A 22,093-nucleotide genomic window follows, 5' to 3' on the forward strand; every position below is an offset into this window, starting at 1 on the left:
ACAAAACTGGAAAACTGTACATCTTTTTGTGTCATCACTTTATTTCTCCTAGTATTATTCACCCTTTACCTCCAAAAAAAGCTGAGTTGTAAGTGTATCTTAAATACTGCTGAAAATGTGGTATTTTGACAATTTTAATGGTCTTATTTTGACTTTTGACCAAAGAATTGTTGAAAAATTGTAAATATTGTGAATTTAAATACAAATTTTTATAACTAAGTTATTCATGTGACTTTGATAACTAATATAGTTATTAATTATTGCAACTTTTTTCCAAGGCTTTTTGTGTAAGTGTAATTAAGAGCCGCAGAGAGGGACTTAAATGAAATTGGAGGTCTTCTCCATTGTGAAAATATATTACTAGGCTACATATTTAAAAACAACAACTGCGTATTTTTTCATTTGGAATTGCATGTAGGCCTTATAAAGTCCTGTTCTTAATAATCCTGTATTTTTAAAAATTGCACACGAAGAAAGTAAATAAAAGTAGCAAGAGAAAGAGAGAGAAAGAGAGAGAGAGAGAGAGAGAGAGAGAGAGAGAGAGAGAGAGAGAGAGAGAGAGAGAGAGAGAGAGAGAGAGAGAGAGAGAGCTCCTTACCCGCAACTGGAGAATTTGCTGTGTTAAAAGTTCCTCTTCTTCAGGTGAATTATTTCGATCCAGATAGCTGGTCGACGGGACATCTTCGGAGAAATTAATTGGTTTTAGAGGTGAAGATTCTCTAGAGGGCGTTCCCTCCATCTCAAGCTAAAAAACGGAAAAAAAGTCTCATAAGGGAACACAGCGTTTAAACATTCTCATCCCTCGCCATACATTAATTTAAAGAAATAACAATAATAACAAAAATAAAGAGTAATTTGGACTAAACTTATGCTAAAATAAGGAACAATGTAATTGTTTTGACATGATTTTTGACTCCCTTGTTAGAGGAAAATTTTTCACAGTCCTTCCTAAAGCAGCAGATCACTGGAAAAGGTCCTCAAAAATAACGATGTGAAAGTTGTAATTTTTACCCTTCTCAAAACAGAAGATAGTCGCAGCGGTTTATCTTTTTATGGTGTGTTTTATGTTAGGAAATACAACAAGGAGCAATACCCAATACAAGTAAATTTAAAGGAATATTAAATCTTATGCTACAAACTGATGATCAATATAAGTTGCATTCGATTTAAAAGAGCTTAGTTTTCTAACAAGTCTATGTTTTTCGCTTTTAGGGTTTTATTTGCTAGAAAATGAATTAAGAAAATTTACCAGGCTTTTGCAAATAGTACCAAAAGTTTGGCAGAAAATTCAAAGTTGGTACAACGTGAGCAGTAAGACATTAGGAACAGAGCATCATGTTTAGGAAGTGGAGGTATAAAACTGTCAAAATAATGAAGTAGGCCGAAATCATCTTGAATAACAAGAAATCAACCTTTTTACGAACATTTTACACCTCTTGTTTTCTTTTACAAGAAGAAAAGTAAACTTTGGCATTAAAAATACAGCCGCTGAATGAGCAATTATAATAAACAGCTTCATCATTCAATCTGGGAAACCCCAAATGAATCCTCATATTTTGCAAGAGCCAAGCCTTTTACCATAGAGGCACCGAGTTTGAATTTTTTGCTAGAAATTCTTTGTAGACATCGAACAACGAAGAATTCTTAATAGTAGTCCCATAGTCAACTTTCCACTAAACAAGAGAGAGAGAGAGAGAGAGAGAGAGAGAGAGAGAGAGAGAGAGAGAGAGAGAGAGAGAGAGAGAGAGAGAGAGAGAGAGAGAGAGAGAGAGAGAGAGAGAGAGAGAGAGAGAGAGAGTTCAAAGTTAACTAATTATTGCAAAAAAACTTATTAGTTAACTAGTGAATTAAATCAAACAAGCTTACAGTTTACCCTATCAGACAGACATTATTGAGTAAGATTAAAACAAAATATAGGAAATAGAAAAACAGTAGACGAAAGCCATCCCATCAGATCCGCCACGCATCCTACAAAAAAAAAAAAATAGCAGCAGGTAAATTGCCTGTAACTCAAAGCAGGAAGAGAACTCCGAGGAAGAAAAAGGCTATTAAGATCACTGAGACTAACCTACCGATTAGCCTACCCAGTCCGTGAATGACACTCCAAAGTGGATATAACCGCACAATAATCCGTGCGGCAGCGTTGCATTTGGCCCGATACAAAAGAGACCAATCGAGTTTATCTTCGCATTATGGGTCTTCAAGACAAAACTTCTCAAGAGAGGGCTTAAGCACTTCATCCTGTTGCAGTCACAATAAGTTTATGAAAGCCGCATAACTCCTAATCGTCACCCTAAGCAACAGGAATTTGCTAGCGTCGGAAAAATAGCACTAGAAATTACTATTCTTCACACCATATACATTTTCCTGCACCATTAAAAAGAGTCTATAAAATTATCTGTCGAATGCGCCCCTAATCACCAGTCCAAAGCCATCCAGTAGGCTATTAGGGTCAAGATAAAAATGAAAGTATACCTCGCCATTGTTTACGCCATATGCATATGGCAGCTTAAAAAAGAATAGTCTACCTTTGACTTGGACGACCTAATGTTGGACAATCTCCTCGTGGCTGCATGATACGCAGAGTCCAAAGTATCAATATCCCTCATAGTTGCTGTAACACGTTTAGCCTGCTCAGCTAATATAAGCTCTAAGCACTTTGTCTGTCGAGTGACTGCATCCAATGAGTCTTGAGCGGGCATCGTAGAGGGAGGTCTCAAAATGCACGGGGTTAGGATAATAGCTAAAGCATTTGGCGACATCCGATTGGTTCCTTCATTCTGAGCTACCCTGAAAAAAACAAAAGAGCTAATTTAAAAGTCAGGCAAGTTGAATCCCTTAAGTGAGGCAGTGGCGGTTCTGGCCTCTCTTGCGCCCTTGGTAAGATCTTGATTAGCGCCCCCTCCTGTCTCCCACAAAATTTTTGGGCCTGATCTTAATAAACTTTTTTATTTAGTATTAAAATTATCTTCAATTTATAAATTAATTAATAATTTACTTTTTAATTATTTTTCAATTTGTTATTTAATTATTATTTATTTTAATTTATAAGTTAATTAATAATTTATTAATTATTTTCATTTATTAACTGCGTCTTCTACTTAATTTTAATAAAAATAGAATTTCAAAAATACAAAATGATTATAATCATTAGATTATTTATTTGAAAATTTTCACCCCTAAATCTCTGCGCAAGGGGCAAGGCCACCCCCCCCCCCCCCCAAAAAAAAACACTTCTGTGGTGAGGATCCCATATAACCCACTTTTGGACCATTCAAACAAAGAAAAAAGTTGGCTAAGGGGGAAGAATTTCAATATAATTTTACAAGGTGGAGGAGGGGGTGGGGTTCTAGGCAGGTTAAAAAATTCGAAAAAGTCTCACTGTTGATTAAAAAGGCGGCTATACAGTTTTCAAGGTCTGAAAGTACAACTTCGTTATCTCGTTATCAAAAATCTGATCTCCATGCTTTTATTTATCTAGTTGTTAAATGTTGGAAACCTTAATTGCAACAACTTTTTTAATTAATTAATTTACTAATTATTTTCATTTATTAACTGCGCCTTCTACTTAATTTTAATAAAAATAGAATTTCAAAAATACAAAATGATTATAATCGATTAAACGATGAAAAGGTTAAACAATTGTTTGCCTGTTATTCCAAGCAAATTAATGGTCCTGTGTCAATTCTAAATTCTTGGTCAACCTTTCTAAGACCATAGGCTGGCGTGCCTTGTTTGCCTCTCATTCCAGACAATATAATGGTCCTATGCCAATTTTAAATTCTTGGTCAACCTGTTTGAGACTCTAGGCGGGCGTGTCCTTCCAAAAACTAAACACACAAGTATTTGTCCAATGAGAGAGTCATACTTACTCCCACCATTATACCCGTGCCATTTAAACATTTTTGCCTCTCTATTACTCGCATCATCTGTCTTGACTTTTTTCCTACAATTAGCCATGTCTTGATGCCTACTGCAAAATACTTGATTTTCAATTCAATTAGCGAAATAAAAAATCGACCCTCCTTCCTTTGGGCCGTGTTATTCTTATTTACCATATATATTTATTTTAAAGTTTGTTGACGGGCTCACTGGATGCACGACTGGTTTTTGATGATGGAGGAACTTTCCATAATCTTCTTTTCTTTTTTTATTAGCATTTATACCATGTTGTACCTGTGTTGAAGAGTTGAATAAAGATAGGTTTTTTTTTTTTTTTTTTTTTTTATTTTTTTTTTTTTTTTTTTTTTTTTTTTGGTTGAGGAGTCTGGAAAGATGAGTTACCTATTGTTTTGTATTTTATTTTTAAGGGTAGTTTGAAATAGAAAATTGAAGATTTTGGTTTAAATCTCTATAACTAGAATATTAGTATAGGTACAATTAATTTAAATCTATGTATTAAATGTTTTTTGTTCCCGACTCTGTCGAGTTTTCTCTCTTTCGGGAATTTAACATGTTATGTAAATATGGTATTAATAATAAAACCTTGAACCCTGAACCAGTATGTATATACGTTATATTTGACGACTTCACTAATAATGCAAAAATTTGCAAAGATCAATGAATAATTGACGTAATTTGTTCGCAATGTTATAAGACCAAAGCTGGAACTCCTCTGTAAGTCATAATTAATCAGCAGTTTCATTTTATTTTTAAGAAACATTCTGAGTCTAATCAGGTCCGTACAAAGTGGACCTAGACTCGACAACAGAACCACAGCGCTCCACTAGCAAATTCACCAAAGAAAAGCACCCTTCTTATGAAACTTCACAGCTGATAATTATTATTGGAAAATAACTAGAAGAAACACGGCACCTTTAGCGACAAAGAGACAGCTATGTCATTCTATTTCACGACAACGAGCAGCAAAGTTGCACTAAAGCCATAATTTGTGTTAATCACCTGCCAGTGTGCCAGGGTTGCTTAATGGTCAAGCTGCCTGTCTAGTTGGCAGGAGGTTTTCGGATCAAATACCACCGATAGCACTTTTTTTGTGGTAGTTTTCCATTATTTAATTATCAAGTATGCAGGCCTAACTGCGTATTTTACGTTTTATGGCTGCCCAATACGAAGTTTAGACATTACTACGATCTTTTTACAATTGATAAGCAAAGATAGGCCACTTGGGCTTTAGTTCCAAAACTTGCAACGTATGCTAGACTTCTAAACCATTCAATTGGTTGTTTCGTCGATAGCTTTGGTCAAACAGCTAGTCACAATATAGAAACCAATTGCCCCCCCCCCCCCCACCCAAATTGGCAACCCTGTTTTGAGTTTGGTGAATCTTGGTCTGAGATGCATTATTTCAAAAAAATATTTTTTATTAAATACCGGTTCAAGTTAGTACCGAAGATTTGGAGGATAAAAAGAACAATCAATATTCTGTCTGTTTAGTTGTATCATTTAGCTAGTTTTCAGGTCATTTTTGTTCTTTAAACCTTTTTTTTTATATTATTGCCCCTTTTTTGCCCTTTTGGGCTAGAACATTTTTGACATATATATCTTATTTTGTATTATCTTTTTGTCATTCTGCTCATAGACAAACTGAAATTTTCGGTTCGTTTTACTTTGCCAGTAAAATGACTATTGGGACGCTCTGTGTTATGCAACAATAATAATAAAATTGAGGAAAAACAGCCAGTGAAATTAAAACCAAAGATGAAACTTACCTTGCAAGGTGAAACACTAATCTTTCCATTAGATCATAATTTGCCTGCGGTAGTTTTTTCAAAGTTGTAAACAGTGTGGAAACTCTTTCCTTTGAATCAGATATATCAATAGCCCTCAACAGATCTTCGTAGACATCATTTGATATTACTGGCTCCGGTAGCTCACGAAGGTAAGATTTGAGAACTGATGTCAGTACATGTACAGGGTAATCTGAAAGGAATCAAAAGCATCAAAATTAAGCATAAATTTTGCAAAATGAATTCTGTCTAAAATTATAATCATAATCGAACTTCTTTTTGTTTCGGGGAGGAGGGGGTAAAACCAGAGACTTGTACGAAGTAATATCTAAGGCAGGAAAAATATAAATGGTGATTACAATACGTAAAGCAAGAAAAAAGGGGGGGGGGGAGGAGTGTGCGCGGTTCCATTCCCCAGGCGTCGGAATGAACTGTTAATAGCGGTAGTATAGCCGGAGTATGTAAAATATACAACCATAAAATAAAGCAGTGATTCCTGTAATTTCAACCCCAGCGGAAACATTAAAATAAGTTATTTCAAGGAACTCCTCCCCAATACACACAGCGTCTTTCATATCTTTCCATCGATGTTAACTTGGTTTCATACTAGTTGACTATTTTACATAAATCCACTAGAGACATTCTGCAGAATTATAGGGTTCTGGGGAGGCCCAGCTGAGAGAATCTTGTACAGAGTACATGCTGCCTACCCAAGCTACAGTATATATTCAAATATTTTTTTCAATAATCCAAATAATCCTCAAAGCACATCCTTGGTTAGAATAGCTCCATCTCTCTCATGCCCAGAAAAAATATACTTCGATGAATATAAAAACAAAAACAAGAGCGAAAAGAAGAATGTAGGCTATGGCATGTTAGTCTCGTATGGATAAGGAACACTAATCTCACTGTAGGGGCTAGTGGTAACAACCTTCTCATGGTGGCTCTGAGCATAGGAGGCACATATAGGGGCCTACTACTACGAATTTCTGTATTCGCACACCCACTGGCCGTCCTATCTACTGTCTGACCGCGAGGCAGGGTATTTTGTTGAATATACTGCCAAGACCGGATGAACTGAAGCCGGCAACGGCTGCCAAAATCCCTCCCAAGGGGGGACGGGGTCAATCCCCCTGGACACATGAAATGTTGACCGTGGCGTAAGAGAGGTTCCTTTCGGAAGCAATGCGAGGTGAGAGAAAGAAGTTCTCTTGCTAGTACCAGTTCTGAGTAACAAGTTCTGTTTGCCATGGACGACTGACAAGTGGTGGGTCACTCTCCTCACGCTTAAAGGGACGAGTGTTGCCTACTCAAGCCGATCTGGAGCTGGTAAGTGGATTTTTTGGGATGATTGAAAACAATGGTGGACACCTTGGCACTATCAAGGAAGGCTCTTCTATGAACGGAAAAAAAAAGAGACAAGCAAGCCCGAAAGAGCACTAATAGAATGGCGGCTTTCGGTGGTTTTTTTTTTCGGTGCGGAGGCAATGGTTCTTTGCGGCCCAAGCCTCAACTCAGCTTTCTGAGCCCGCCGTTAATAATAATGATAGGAATAACCTTACCCGTGAAATGAAATTTTTTCTCTCAATATAACACAAAAGTCATCAGACGGGACAATTTTCAGCACAAAATAGAGGTTTATACAGTATCACCCAAATAACAAAAAAGAAATATAAAAAAAAGATCATAAGTTTAATTTCGGGTGAAATTTCATTTCTGTTTTCATACTGCTGACAATATTAACATCAGGTAATGTGCGGTAATGTACTTGCAAGCTTTCTTTCACCGGCACTATCTTATTGAGGCGCAATTTACCGCCAGAGCCCTGGGCTTTTCTTAGCGTTTCTTATCCAAACACAATGTTCCCAGCAGCTCTTGGGGGCGCCAATAGGCAGTTCACTGATGCATCTACTTTGGGACAGTTACACAAACGAAGGCAATGCTATTTATATAAAAATTGTAAGTTTTCAATATGTGCAGTGTGTTATGTACAATGTATTACTGAATTTTTTGTTGCAGTTGTAAGTCAAAGTATATCTAAAGTCGAAAGAATGCCTTACCTACTGGTAGCTGATGCGTTAGCTTAGTTATAAAATTTTCCTCTTCTTGATAATAGATTAGCTTACCCCAGAAAGTGACTTTCGCTCTTCCTCGATGCAACGCTTATAACAGAACATAGTAAAAACATCACGTGCTGACCAATGGCCTGCGTGCGCAGGTACAGATGTTCCAATTCTCTGCCTACGGCCGGGAGTGCAATGCGTGTTGGGTGTAAATCAACCGACGCTTACCTGTCACCCTTCCCAAATTTCCTCCAGGCACCCATTTGCAGCAAAGTCGACTCTGGAAGAGAGTCCCGCCACAGACCCCCGTTCCAAACCAAATAATAAGCCACACCAGGACTCGAACAAGTGCCCTTTCAGACACAGAAAAGTCTAGCCCGCCATATCCCCAACTATAATGAGCTTAGAAAAAAATAATTCTTACCCAAGAAATTGACAGAATTTAGGTCCTCCTCGATGGAACGCTTCAATTGATGAACTTTTGAATTAACACCAGATTTTCGATAAATACCCTCAGTGTAAAGACCAACAAGTTCAATGCTGGAAATGAGCTTTTCAACCAATATTGGGATCTTGAATCCAGGACGCAAGGACGATTCAAGTGGAACACCAAAGATTTTGTTTTCACTTTCTGTCGATGGACGTCGGCCATTATGGGACTTCTCGTCTCGTGAACAAGTACTGACTATCCGGGTGTAACATTTACGATGGCACGCTAATTTACAAACTTAAAAAAACAAACGCCAATGAAAATAGTTGAACAAGTTATTAAAATCTTTGTAAAGTACTTGTGACATATTTTGGCACGTCTCTCTTTGGATCTTTCACAAGGCAGTGAAAGAAAGGCTCTAGATTAGACTAGGATGAAACTATAAAAATGACTTAGCAGCTACGAAGCTTATATTTGTTTTCAAAACAATTTTGCGGTACTTTAAGAAAGAATATGCGCAACGGTGTTGACCTCAGGTGGTAAGTGCTGCTATGAGTTTTCAGTAAAAGTAGCAATAGCAAAGCACAAAATAATTAAACATGAGTGCTTTGAAAATTTTAAGAAGTAGCATATTTAGGAAGCAAATCCAAAGTTAAGCCGTTAATAATAACATATTTTAAGACGCAGGGATCAATACTTTCATTTTATGACTGGACGCTGATGCACTATAGTTGGCTTGGACTATATACTAAGAATAACTGAAAATTTTTGGTTATTTTTTGGAAGGTGGCCAAGTCAAAGACTTCAAACAGGAAGAGGCAGAGGGAGAGCTTTTGCCAGTGTTTGAGCCACAAGATACCTAATGCTGCCACAAGTTTATAGGCTCACGAACGATTTTTTGGAAATCCATTTGTTTTGATATATACATTGAAAAAATAATAGCAATTCACTTTGCAGTAGCAGTAGCACCAACATTTTCCATGAAATTTACCCAAGATGTAACCTACATCTTCGAATTGCTGAAGTTTTTCTATTGAAACAGAACTTTTACATGGAAAAAAAAAAAAAAAAAAAAAAAAAAAAAAAAAAAAAAAAAAACTGGGACAATATTATTATGAATATTTTATCAACAGCACAGATAGATTCGAATTATAGATGATGGGGAGTAATTTAAGCAGATCTAAGGAAAGAGAACACACCGCACCCTCCGGTGAAAAGGCATCGTTAAGCTCACAACTAAATCAACTATTCAAGCTGGATCAATAAGGAATATTGACGAGTGATTAATGAATAAGTAACAAATGGTAGGAGCAATAGTGAGAAATAAATTCGTACGGAGTGAATCGGGATTTGGTTGGATATGGAAGTTCAATAGGCCAATAGGAAGTTCAATTAAGGACAATACCCCACTTTATGTGCAGGTTATAGTAATACCCACTTTATGTGCATGTATTGATTATGTTATAGTAAACCGAAGACTGGCAGGATTAATACAAGATACTAGGGTATATAGGAGTGCTGCTATTGATGTTAAAATTAATGATCACCATCTAGTAGTGTCAAGGGTTAATTTAAAACTGAAATATCGGAAGGGTAACTACCTCCCAGGAAGTTATGATGTTGGTAGACTCCAGGATGAGAATTTTAAACTTGAGAGTTTAAAATTTGATAATGTGGAAGATGGTTAGAATAATTTTAGAAAAATAACTTGTGAAGTTGCTGAATGTGCCTTGGGGAAGAAAGCTAGAACTGTAGCTAAGAATATGAGTGAAAAGCTTTATGTTTAATAGAAAAGAGAAAGGACTTGTACAAGAATTATCTGAGTGATAAATTGCGTGAAAACAAAAGAATTGTAAAGAAAGTGGAGAAAGCATTAAAATATGAACTAAGGAGGTGTGAAGTGGAGGCCATGGATAAAATTGCCGAGGATCTGGAAGATGCAGCTAGACGGCGTAATAGTAAAACGTTGTTCTGGAACGTTAACAAATTGAGAGGGAGTAGTCAATCCGGACTTGTCCCAGTTAAAGATAAAAATGGGGTCGCAATTAGCGATAAGGAAAAAACTAAAGAGAGATGGGCCAAACATTTTGAGAACTTGCTTAACCGAGTTAGAGTAGCAGGAAAAAATATAGAGGAAAATGAAAAAGATTGTGATACCTTGGATGTGAAGGAAGATTTGTTTTGTGAGGAGGAATTAGCAACAGTACTAAAAGGATTAAAAAATAATAAGGCTCCAGGTGCTGATAGGGTGGTAAATGAGTTTTCTTAAATATGGTGGCTCTGAGGTTAGAAATAAGTTATTGAAGATTATGAATATGATTTTTGAAAAAGGGGAAGTACCTAACAATTTTATGAAAACCTTAATTAAGCCACTTTATAAGAAAATTGATAAAAGTGAGGGTGGTAATTATCAAGCCATTTGTCTGGTCTCTGCAGGTAGCGAATTACTTAGTAATAAGATACTTTTTAGACTGAGAGATGCAGTAGACAAAGTTTTAAGTGATGACCATTGTAGGTTTAGAAAAGGTGGAGGATGCGTCAACCAAATGTTCGCTCTTAAGTTAATAATTGAGAAGTGCCTGAGTTGTCAAACACCTTTGGCCCTCAGTTTTATAGATTATGAGCAAGCGTTCGATTCTGTTGATAGAAGGCTTTAGTAAAGGTTTTATCATTGTGTGGTATACCAGGCAAATACATTAAAGAGATTAGCTCTATGTACGAGAATAAAACTGCTGCGGTTAAGGTACGAAATGAGGTTAGCAGCTGGTTTTGTATTAAATCAGGAGTTAAGCAGGGTTGTGTTCTATCCCCCTTTATATGGATTATTTTGATGGACTTTGTTCTAAGGAGCACAGGAAAGGCAATGGGAGACCACGGAATCAAATGGGGAGGAAAGAGTCCCCTGGACTTGGATTATGCTGATGATTTAAGCATCCTAGATGAAAGTGTGAGCAAAATGAATGAAGTTTTAGAGGTTTTGCGATTTCAGGGTGCTAGAATTGGTTTGAAAATTAAAGTTAGGAAGACTAAGTCACTAAGGCTAGGAATAAGTGAAGATGAAAAGGCGATGTTGGGTAAAGAAAAGATTGATCAGGTGGACAGCTTCATTTACCTTGGTAGTATTATTAGTAAAGATGGTGGGAGCAGTGAAGATGTTAAAAATTGAATAGCCAAGGCTCAGGGTGTTTTTTCACAGTTAAAAAGTCTGGAAGAATAGGAAGATAAGTCTGCAAACCAAGATTAGAATCTTAGAAGCTACAGTGATGACAGTGGTCAAATATGGCTCTGAAGCATGGACGCTCCGAAAAGCGGATGAAGATTTTCTAGATGTTTTCCAGGGAAATTGCTTAAGGATTGTTCTGGGTACCCGGCTGACTGACCGTGTTTCAAACAATAGGCTATACGAAAAATGTGGTTCAATACCGCTCTCTAGGGCTATAATGAAAGAAAGGTTGAAGTGGCTAGGGCACGTTGTGCGGATGAAGGATGACAGATTGCCAAAGATTTTTCTTTTCGGCCAACCATCTAGGGCTAAACGGAAAGCAGGTCGTCCCCGTCTGGGGTGGGAGGACGCCATAAAGAAAGATTTAAAGGAAGTGGGAACTTCGTGGGCGGGTGTAAAAAGGGAGGCTTTGAATAGATTGGGGTGGCGGAGGAGCGTGCGTAGCTGTGTTGGCCTCAGGCGGCTTGGTGCTGCGGTGAGTTGTTAGTAGTAGTAGTACTATTATTATTTTCAAGCTAAAAAAATTGAGTCTCATCGGCAAGGAATAGTAATTATCTCAATAATTGAATATCGGTGACTATTTCATAAAAATGGCATGACCAAAAATAGGGTCACCTCGTGACAACCTAATACAACTGAAATATACGTTTATTCGTGCAACCTGAATTTTCAATTTATTTTTTTTCCCCTATTTACTTTAGAAAATGTTCAATTCAGCGAGCAAACGCTAACTATTCGAGCGTAAAACGTGATAAATTGCAAGTTCTATACAGCAAAAAACAAAATACTTAGCAAAGAAGTTTAAAAGATTGAAGTCTTACACATTAGGAAATGGCAAACATACATTAGGGACATTACAGCCATACTCTGGTTTTCACTAAAAGTTCTAAATAATATTCTTTTTCTCGAAACAAAAAGTATTAAAACATCAATATTGTGACTTAGATTCTAAAAATGGTTAGAATTAATTATAGAATCATTAAGAGCTTTTTAAACAAGCCCCTAACGATAAGTCTTATTTCTAAAAAGCATGAAATCTTAATTAAGACATAAATGTCCACGGCAAAAATTTTTGGAACGAGAAATTCCGTTCTCTATTTTCAGCAGCAACATGTCATTTCGAGACCATGCCCAACTTGCCATCACACAACTAATATCAATAACTAATTGTAACTGTCGAATGCAATGCTTCTAAATGGGTTTTGATTTCTATAGATTAGATGCCCTAAATAGACGAAATTAATAAAAGCTTTTAAAAAGAGGTTTTTGACAAACTGGAAAAAAGTCTTTTCATTGTCTGAACCTTTTCTTAAAAACAATTCTCACACTCCTTCCAAACTGATAAAAATAAATAGCAATTTTGGGATAGAAACCACAAACCTTGACATACAAGCCCCTTTTCTTTGAGCCATGTGAAGGAGGAACAGACTTCACAAGCCGTGGGAATTGTAATCACACTTCCAAGAGGAACAAATTCATGCTCCATATATTTAACTATCTCGGGCGAATTCTCTTTTCTCCTCCTTTCTTTCCTCCACCGATCTTTCTTCCTTTTACTTTTCTGCTTTGTTTCTTTTGATTTTTCTTTCTCACCCGTGGGTTTTACTTGCGTCACGAATTCATTGAGGTAACCACGAAAGGCATTTACTCCCATCGTCACCGGGAAGACATCTTGCACTTCGGCTGTTTCCTGCTTTAAAACTATTTCCATAACCTGAAGTAAAAGAAGAAAACATCAATTCTAAAACTGTTTTGAAGTAAAAAAAAAAAAAACATTTTTGATTTTTTTTTTAATTTGGCGCTAGTTAAAGACAAACGAACACCTTTAAAGGCGTTAAGGCCTTTTGTTAAAGTCATGATTTTAGTTAAATATTTAACTAAAGCTAATATAAGTAGTAGTAGCATTAACTGAAAGGATTTTCTGTCATTTGAATAGTAAAAATTTTTATTATCCAAAGGCGGCAAAAGCCTCTTATCGTTTTGACATCTTACATTCGGCTATTTTAAAAATCTACAAAAATAATTAAGAAAAACGCAGACACTTAATACTTACGATCCGACAAAAATACAAAGTAATTCAAAATATATAAATAACGGCAAAGCTTATAATTTAGAATTTTTTTTCATTGACTTAATTAAGTCTTATACTTTGTTTACATTTTATATCATTCACCTATCATTCACCATATCATTCACCTCAGCCAATCATTAGTCTTCAGCTCTGAAGACAATGATTTAACTTTTACAACGGATAACTAATCGTGAAGCCAAACAAGCATTCTTAATTAAACATTCATAGGCTTCATTATAAAGGTGACAAATTTCATACGTAACTTTGGTCAGTTCACCATGATTTGTCTTAGAGCTGGGGGGGGGGGGGGGGGCGGGAAATAAAAAATAGAATTACATAAATATTTATCTTCATATAATAAACATTTTTTATTGGTGCAACTTCTAATTCTCAACTACTTTTACAGAGTATGAAAAAAAAATACTAACTGGTTAATATTTAATCCGGCTTAAAAAAAAACCATCAGAACTTTACAATATACACTACACATAATACAAAAAAGAGAGAAACACGGAAAAAAGACAAAAGCACTAACCTTTTCAAAGTTGACAATAAGGTCTCTGTAGGTAATACTCATTGGTGAAGTCTGTGCAGTAGCAACACTTGAGGTCGCTAAGAGATTGGCTTTAAATTCTTTAAGTGCAGCCACAAAAACACGATCTACAGTTTTGTCAGAAGGACCCATCTCATGAATCTGCAATTAGATAGAAACTTTATTTAACTAAATTCTGAAAAATAAATTTTTTGAATAAATTCTGAAAGTACAATTTAACTAGAAACATTTTTTTCTTCTTTATATATTAGTGTATCTCGTGATAGTTACAGAATATTTTTCACTTATTTTAAGTCAAAATACAATAGTTAATCAATCTTCGTATATATCTATTACCAAAGCAGTCTATAAATGTACTGAAATAAAAGACTACTTATCTGTTATTACGTTATATTAGATTTACTGTGTAGATTGTTGGAAGGGAGATCACATGAAAGCAGGATTAGATTGAGTAGTAATTGACTTCTTGTTTTAATACAGCTCTTCAAGCCTATTCTATATCAGTAATTAAGTTTACTTTTTAATAGATCAAATTACAAATAATAAAAAAGTAAAGTAACGAAAATTTCATATTTCTTATAACTATCATCATCCTATAAATTCAACTTTCTCCTTTGTATGGAATATTGCATCAGAAACTATTGACGCTTCCCAAAGAATAATGATATTAAACTGTTATGTAAACTTGCAATGGTTTTCAAGTGCCTCCTCCCTTTAGTCTTGACTGCAGTAATGGAACCGGAATTCTATTCTTAGAAGGGCCAAAGTTAAAACGGGAAAGAGGTAGGGGTCATTGTAAAAAAAAGTGATAGAAGTCAAAGGCACAGAAAATTTTTAGCACTAGGGCACTATATCCCAAAGCGTAATACGTGTACCCCCAGGAGTGCGAACACAATTTGCCGCGTTGCACTGGAGTTTGGTGGCATTAAACACTGCACCGTGTTTAGGTAACAACTATAAAAATTAAGCACGAAAAAAAGGAATGAAATTAACATCTCAGATGAAAATTAACAACCAGAGAAAAAAATTATGACGTCCTGTCATCTTAGCACAAATTATTTTCTCCTTCTCATTAATCCAAATCGTAATCCAAAACAAATAATTGATCCTATGTTAGACGTAATATAACTTCTATTTATGTTTTATTATGTATAATTTTATTTCTCTTATATCATTATTGCGTACACGTGACCAACAAAAGAGAATATTTTGATGTTAAAATATATCCATTTCGTCACGTGGAGTACTCAGTGTTCCAAAAATTAAAAAAAAGGGCATACATATGTTAAAAGTTTGGGAAACCCCGTGCTAAGTGAAAGAAAGTTTCAATAAACTAAGCTCGACTATAAGTAGCTTACTTATATTAAATTCATCAATTATAACCAATTTAACAAATATCAATAATAAATGTGAGGCATGGTTTGCAGCCTTACAACTAAGAAAGCCAAGGAGGTAAATAAATAGCTTCAAACACCATAATTCAAGCTTTATATCCATTTGAAAAAGCAGCACAGCCATTATTGGCGTTTGCGAGATGTATCGGTTCTCAAGAATTTAAGCCTAGAAAGTATGCACCGTAAAACACTTTCCAAGGCCTGGATAAGGGTGTAGGTCCCTTCCTGAAAGTTCTATTTACGAGTCGGCAGTTCAAAGCAACGAAGAATTAGATGAAGATATGTATATATATATATATATATATATATAAAAAAAAAAAAAAAAAAAAAAAAAAAAAAAAAAAACAACAACAACAGATAAATAAGAACATGCGAGATCATACAGAAATAAACTTGAAATTTCAAGAGTCATAAGCCCTAAGATCACTACCACCACACAGGAGTTTGTACATGTAAATAAGCAAATTATGTTATTTTAGGCTACTATTTTCCAGTCCTTAAGGAGGAGGGTGGGAAGTCCTTTAAAAGAATTTAAGAAAAGAGCCACATATCCTTCCCTCAGTGAACAATTACGTCGGCTGCGACAATTTTAAGTGTTAGATTTTCTGTCAAGATTAAATTTAACCCCCACCCTAGTAAACTAAGCCTGTTGTATTTGTTGGCCTGATTTTTACTATAATGTTAAATATTTTTTATTAACTGAAATGGCGAATGCTATACAGGTGCGTCATGTATACAATCAAATCAAAACTAAAAAATCCACAGGTAAATCCATATAATAAAATACATTAAACGTCAAATACTTCCACAAGCGTTATCATTAAAGTGCCAAGTAAAATATGTGTACTATGTGTATATATATTGGATTAACGACGCTGCTTGACTACTAAGATTCTTGCGTCGGTCCTTTAACATGATATTGTAGCTGAGTTCAAACTCTGGGTCAACTATTATCAAACTGACATCAAACAACACCACCACAGGACCGACAACAAACTTTTCCTAGCGACACAGGGATTGAACCTGAGAACCTTATATTAAAAGCCATGGCCTCCTCCCCTGCACTATCACAAGGTATCTTTCGTTACTAGAAACGGGGTAACTCATTAATTGAGGACAGTTCTTTTTGATGTGGCAGAGTCTATAATTTCGTCCTTCAGTAAGGGGGTTCTCAAGGTTGGTTCATAAGATACTTACAAGTCCCACCCCTATAGAAAGCACTGTGGTTCCTTTTCCTATTTAAAGAGATAGCTGGAAAATGAAACCTTTGATACTCAACTCGGTTTATCGTAACCTGATATTCTATAAGAATAGAATATGATTTGTTGGCTAAAATAGCACAAAAGCTAGCATAAGTACGTCAGAACAATTACAATGATACAAACATATGTATGTCAGAACAATTACAATAATAAAAACACATTTTAGGGGATAAACATAAAAAAAGTTAAATCAATTATTAAAATGGGAATCAAAATAGGTGACAAAAGAGTTTTTGTGACTCATGGTCAGCATTTGGGGACACAAGTCAAATTGGATATTTGGAGCTCTACGAGCATTGTGTCTTGTATTAGGAAGGATTAGGGAATTTTCTTTAAGGGGGGGGGGGGGAGAGAAGACGTCGATGATAGTCAGAACTAAGGCATTTGTGATCAAAGTTCATGGTAAGGATGTGACGTCGTGATTCCAATGTAGTAAGTTCAAGTCTAGCCAAACTTTCATCGTATGTAGTATAGGACGTTAATTTTTATTGCTCTTTTTTTAATACTTTCAATTTTAGAACATTGGTCTTTGGTCAATCCAGGTTGCCAGACAGGGCAAGCATATTCCAGACAGGGTCTTATGTAAGAACAATAAATTATTTTAAGGTTTCTGGATTGATATGGAGAACCGTTTGAGAAGGAAGAAAGATTTAAGGAGAAAATTACCAGATTTAAAGAAGTGGGAAGTGCGGGACTTCCATTTAAGGTCATTGTCCAACTGTACACCAAGCAGAGGGTATACCAAGGGGGTATATTTTTAAAAAGGAGAATAGCATGAAATTGCTTTTCGGTATGCTTAAGTTGAGTTTAACATTGTCTAGATCATTTTTTTAATTGTTAATGAGTGAGTCAAGTGAAACGTCCGAAGTATTTGAGGTTTGAAAAAGGTTAAGTAATGCAAAATCATCCACAAATTTAACAGAGTAGTCAAAACTTGGCAAAACATTATTAAAAACAATTAAAAATGCTAAAGGACCTAATTTAGTCCCTTGAGGTGCTCCACAGTAAATTGAGGAAAAATCTGATAAATCCCCGTTAGAGAGGACTACCCATTGTTCACGGTCAGACAAATACTATCAACCATACGTTAAACAAAATATCTGGCACCCTACAGTCCTCGCATTATTAATAACTATCCGATGGTCCAAGTTGTCGAAGGCTTTGCTAATGTCAGCAAAAACAGCCTCAACGTAGGAACTATTTAACTCAAGATGTTTGAAAACAGTGTTAGCTGGCAAATTAAGCAATGCGTGGTGCTATGGTTCGGCCTAAAGCCAAACTGATTTGTATTGATTTTATCTTGAATATCATCAAAAAAGAAATTGTAAATAAAACTTTCAAAAATTTTGGAGAAAATGGGGGTTTTCTATATTGGTCTTAAGTCAGAGGGAACTTTGAGGTCTTACTTTTCGGTATAGGTGATATAATAGCTCGTTTAAAACACAGTGGAAAAATAACATCCACAAAACCTTGGTTAAAAGTAGCAGTTAGAGGTACACTTAAATACTGGGCACATTCCACAATCAATTTGGTAGGGATATCGCCTAGGTATACTAACTTATTTGTGATAAGATTTTTGAGTTTAAATTGGGTCCGATGTATTTCAATCATAGGAATGTCACCCACTGCACTGTTGGCTGGCATATGTTGGAGTGGCGGGTGAATTTTACAAAATGAAGCAAAATCATCATTTATGATAACCGCACTCACTGGGTCACCATTGCTATCCAGTAAGAAAAACTTTCCTTTTCAAAAAATCAGCGTTTACTAACATTAATAATGAAAAAAAGTCTTGTATATATTAAAACATAAATATAAAGTATATATTTTAAAACAAAACGCCTTTCAATTATCAGAGCTGATATGCTACGCTAGATTTTACTTATTAATTCTTAATAATTTAACACATCAACATTCTTCTTGATTCATTTCTATTCGATAATTAGCAGCAATCAACAAATATTAGCCCGACAGATTGAAAGGAAGCCCTCATAGTCATGATCGAATCTAAATAGATTGAACAGCTTGCAGAGATATTTTATACAAAAATTTAGTATTAGCAACAAAGAAAAAGTTACAAAGTCACTAAACATTGTCTTCATTAGTGTAACAAGGGTCATAAGGATTCTACCCCTGGGTAAGCTTATACACAAATTCTGGAAAGCAGATTCATGTATAAGACGATTAGAAAAGGCCATTCCTCCCCGTCCTTTAACTCTCTCCTTATTAGTCAAACCAATACCCGACTTGAACCTATAGTCAGATACTGCTTCAATACTAAGATAGAAAAGAAAAAGGACGGTATTCTACTTTATCACTATTTCGTTATTCAGCTTCTTCATGTTATTCTCCAATAATTATTAATGCTTATTAACGTTATCTATCAAGTCCCAAAAGCTATGACAGTAATATCGACAGGGCTTTAGCGACTAAAAACTCCAATATCCATTTACCTTTCGAACTATAAACTCATCCAGCTTCATCAATTCAGTTGTGGTAGTGATGACTTGTGAGACGCTATCAGTGAACTCGGATGTACCCGTCAAACTCCATTTGCTTGATGACTGATTTGAATCCGTTAACCGGTCTTTACTGCCCTTATTGATAGTTAATTTCGATCTAGTTCGCTCTACTTCTCGATCTGACCCTTTCGACCGATCCGGTGACTCGGGTCTGCAGGGTAGACTCCCAATTCCACCACTGAATACACATTTTCCATGGAATACTCTCCGACATGCTGGAAAAAATCGTTTTGTATAATTTCAAACAAAGCCGGGGAAAGGATTAATAGAGTTATATGTTTTCTTCAACTTCATTTTAGATTATTTAACTCCAATTTTAATTGTGTTATCCCATTTTAGCTCCACTCACTTTTATTTTTGGTTAATTATTGTTTGATTATATCTATGAGTTCAGTAAAGTTACCTGACAAGTCATTTTGAGAATAAAACTTTATCTTATCCAAGTAAGTGGAATTTTAAACCATCTCCTGGGTTTCGATTTTACGCTATTTCCTTTATTTTTCTTAATATTAACATATTTTAGTTTTTTCCAGTGTAGAAAAACTAAAATCTCTTCTTTACGTTGAGATGATAATAAATATTTTTCAAATTAACATAAAATATGTTTCATGTCACCAAAAAATAAGAATAACATACCATTTTATTAGGTCAAAAAATAAAAGTTTTTCTATCTCCATCCCCCCCCCCTATCACCCAAAATGTTGCCCCCTCCCCGTAATAAATTCCAGCATATCATAATTAAAAATTAAGATTTTTAAGAACAGAAATAACGGCAGCACACGTAACAACTAAGTCTCGTCACTACATCCAAACGAACTACGAATATGTTGGTATTTTTTCGACATATAATTCTTACTCTGATACACGTTGCGCAATTTCTAGCGTATTACATTATAAATATAGCTACAGCTATCTGAATTAGGGTCGACAATTATGCCGAGAATGAAATCAGAACTCCCAAAAAGGCCAGATGAGTAGTGTGGCGATGACAATCAACTATTTCACTGATACATATAATAGTAGCAAGAGTAACTCCAAAATACTGGCTAATCCCCATCCCTTAATGGAATAAGGTCAAATTAGCTAGCTTATCATGTTGAAAAAGGCGAAGCACTTCAAAAGAATGAATATAAAACCTTGACTCCCCCATTACGCAATATTAGCCGCCTTATAGTCAATTCTCATCAAAAACTAACCTAGGTCAATATTTACATTTTAGTTTCTATTTTGCACCGTAAATATCGATTTTTTATTTAATTTATTTTGCCACAAACGACTCTTTGACTCCGTACTAGATAATCAGTCTCAAATAAGGACTACCAATCGTCGGCCTAATGTACTCAAACAGACAATATACTGGATAAAGAGACTCGACTCACCCCCTCCTCTTTTTAGGCGTCACCATGGGGAAGATCCTCAAACAGGTATAAAGTATCGGTTTTACCGAAGCACAACTCCCCCAGGTTCAATTTAAAATTTATGCCATAAAAGAATACTTTTCGTCTCGCCCTAAGTTTTGCACTCATGCCACTTACCCCCCCCCCGCTCTTTCCTACTAAATGACAGCTATTTTGACGAAGATCTGCAAATTAGACATTCAAAATCGTTATCTATACACAGAAAATACTAATAACATATAAAACAGTTTCTATAAATTGACCAGTTTCAATGCTCATAGTTTTTTGTTTTAACCCAGAGAACTAAGAAAAAAAATTAACAAAGTTTATCCGCACTCTTGTTCACACTCCTCGGTTTTGTTTTAGATGAATGTATACATTTTCTTCAAACACAGACAAAGAAGAAAGACACAGCCACACACACCCCTTTTCGCCGAGGAACACCCCAAGGACACTTTAGAGCTCTAGGAAAGTTTTGTGAGAAGGTGAAAATGTGCAAACATCAAGATAATACAGTCCGTGAATTTGTATTAAACTAATCTATCATATTATTAGAAGTATCTACTTATAATTCAAAAAATAATTTACTTATATTGTAGTTTTCAAAGCGTGAAGTGATAAAAAAGGGAGTAACTTTTTGAAAACTGTGCTTTTCAAACCCGCCTTTAAATTCAAATACATAGCATAAAACTTAGTCTTACCTATATTCATTCTAATTCGTGTTACTGTGATAAATTTCAAGTCACCTGAACAAGCGAGGGTGAAGCTGAAAATTGTAGCAAACACTTAAAAAACAACAAAGGGTTGATACCTAAGTTTTGCAACAGCTATTCATGTATCTGTAGTTGTTATAGAAAGGACTATGTATAGTCTTTTTTTCGGTATTATTTTACCCATTATGCTAACCGAAAAGCTCACATTGTATCTAACATTTCCCATTTCATAGTTGGAGTTTGAAGATAGGACATCAGTCCTCCCCTCCCTCAGGCGCGGCTTCGCTTAAATCAAAATTTAGGGAGGAGAAAACATTAGTGAGAGCAATAATTAAAAAGATACCTGCACACTTAAACCCCTGAGAAAACATCATCGTTTTTGAGCACATAGCACAAAGCTCATTCTTGTATAGCTTTGTACTTCGAGTTAACTTATGCTGGGAGACGGGAGGAAGTGCACTTCCCGAATATCTTTTCCCACCTCCTCCTGGATCAGTGCTAGGTAGTTCGTCACTAGATCTTCGCAGCTCTGTCGCCTTTGGAGATGCATCGACAGCACTCGTGTATGAATTTCGCCGCGTTGTCAAGTTACTTTCTTTTCTTTCAAGTTTAGAGTGATGAAGTTCATTTGGTAGGTCAATATCAATACTTCGTGTACTTTCTTTGCTTTCACGTCTTTGGTATGTGGGACTTCCAATTTCGGAGTCCCGACTATATCGACGTTCAAGAGGGAGTCTACAATATAAATGCATGATTAGAGCAATTTTGAAATAACAGT

General features: G+C 35.6%; 1 protein-coding gene across 2 annotated transcripts in view; it reads right to left on the reverse strand.

Annotated features, from left to right (window-relative positions):
* LOC148942872 (unconventional myosin-IXb-like) overlaps positions 1-22,093 on the reverse strand; it is a 251,047-nt gene that overhangs the window by 11,118 nt on the left and 217,836 nt on the right. For both annotated transcript variants that reach the window (XM_089102722.1, XM_089102721.1), the window contains 8 exons: positions 21,659-22,050; positions 19,137-19,420; positions 14,010-14,168; positions 12,784-13,117; positions 8,175-8,477; positions 5,670-5,880; positions 2,529-2,790; positions 599-745 (listed from right to left, as the gene is read on the reverse strand). In XM_089102722.1, coding sequence (XP_088958848.1) covers positions 599-745; positions 2,529-2,790; positions 5,670-5,880; positions 8,175-8,477; positions 12,784-13,117; positions 14,010-14,168; positions 19,137-19,420; positions 21,659-22,050 — 2,092 coding nt within the window. The remainder of the gene's footprint in view (positions 1-598; positions 746-2,528; positions 2,791-5,669; positions 5,881-8,174; positions 8,478-12,783; positions 13,118-14,009; positions 14,169-19,136; positions 19,421-21,658; positions 22,051-22,093) is intronic.

Source organism: Artemia sp. Qi Xiang Cuo, chromosome 16 (genome assembly GCF_049724085.1).
Source record: "Artemia sp. Qi Xiang Cuo chromosome 16, ASM4972408v1, whole genome shotgun sequence".
NCBI classification, from domain to species: domain Eukaryota; kingdom Metazoa; phylum Arthropoda; class Branchiopoda; order Anostraca; family Artemiidae; genus Artemia; species Artemia sp. Qi Xiang Cuo.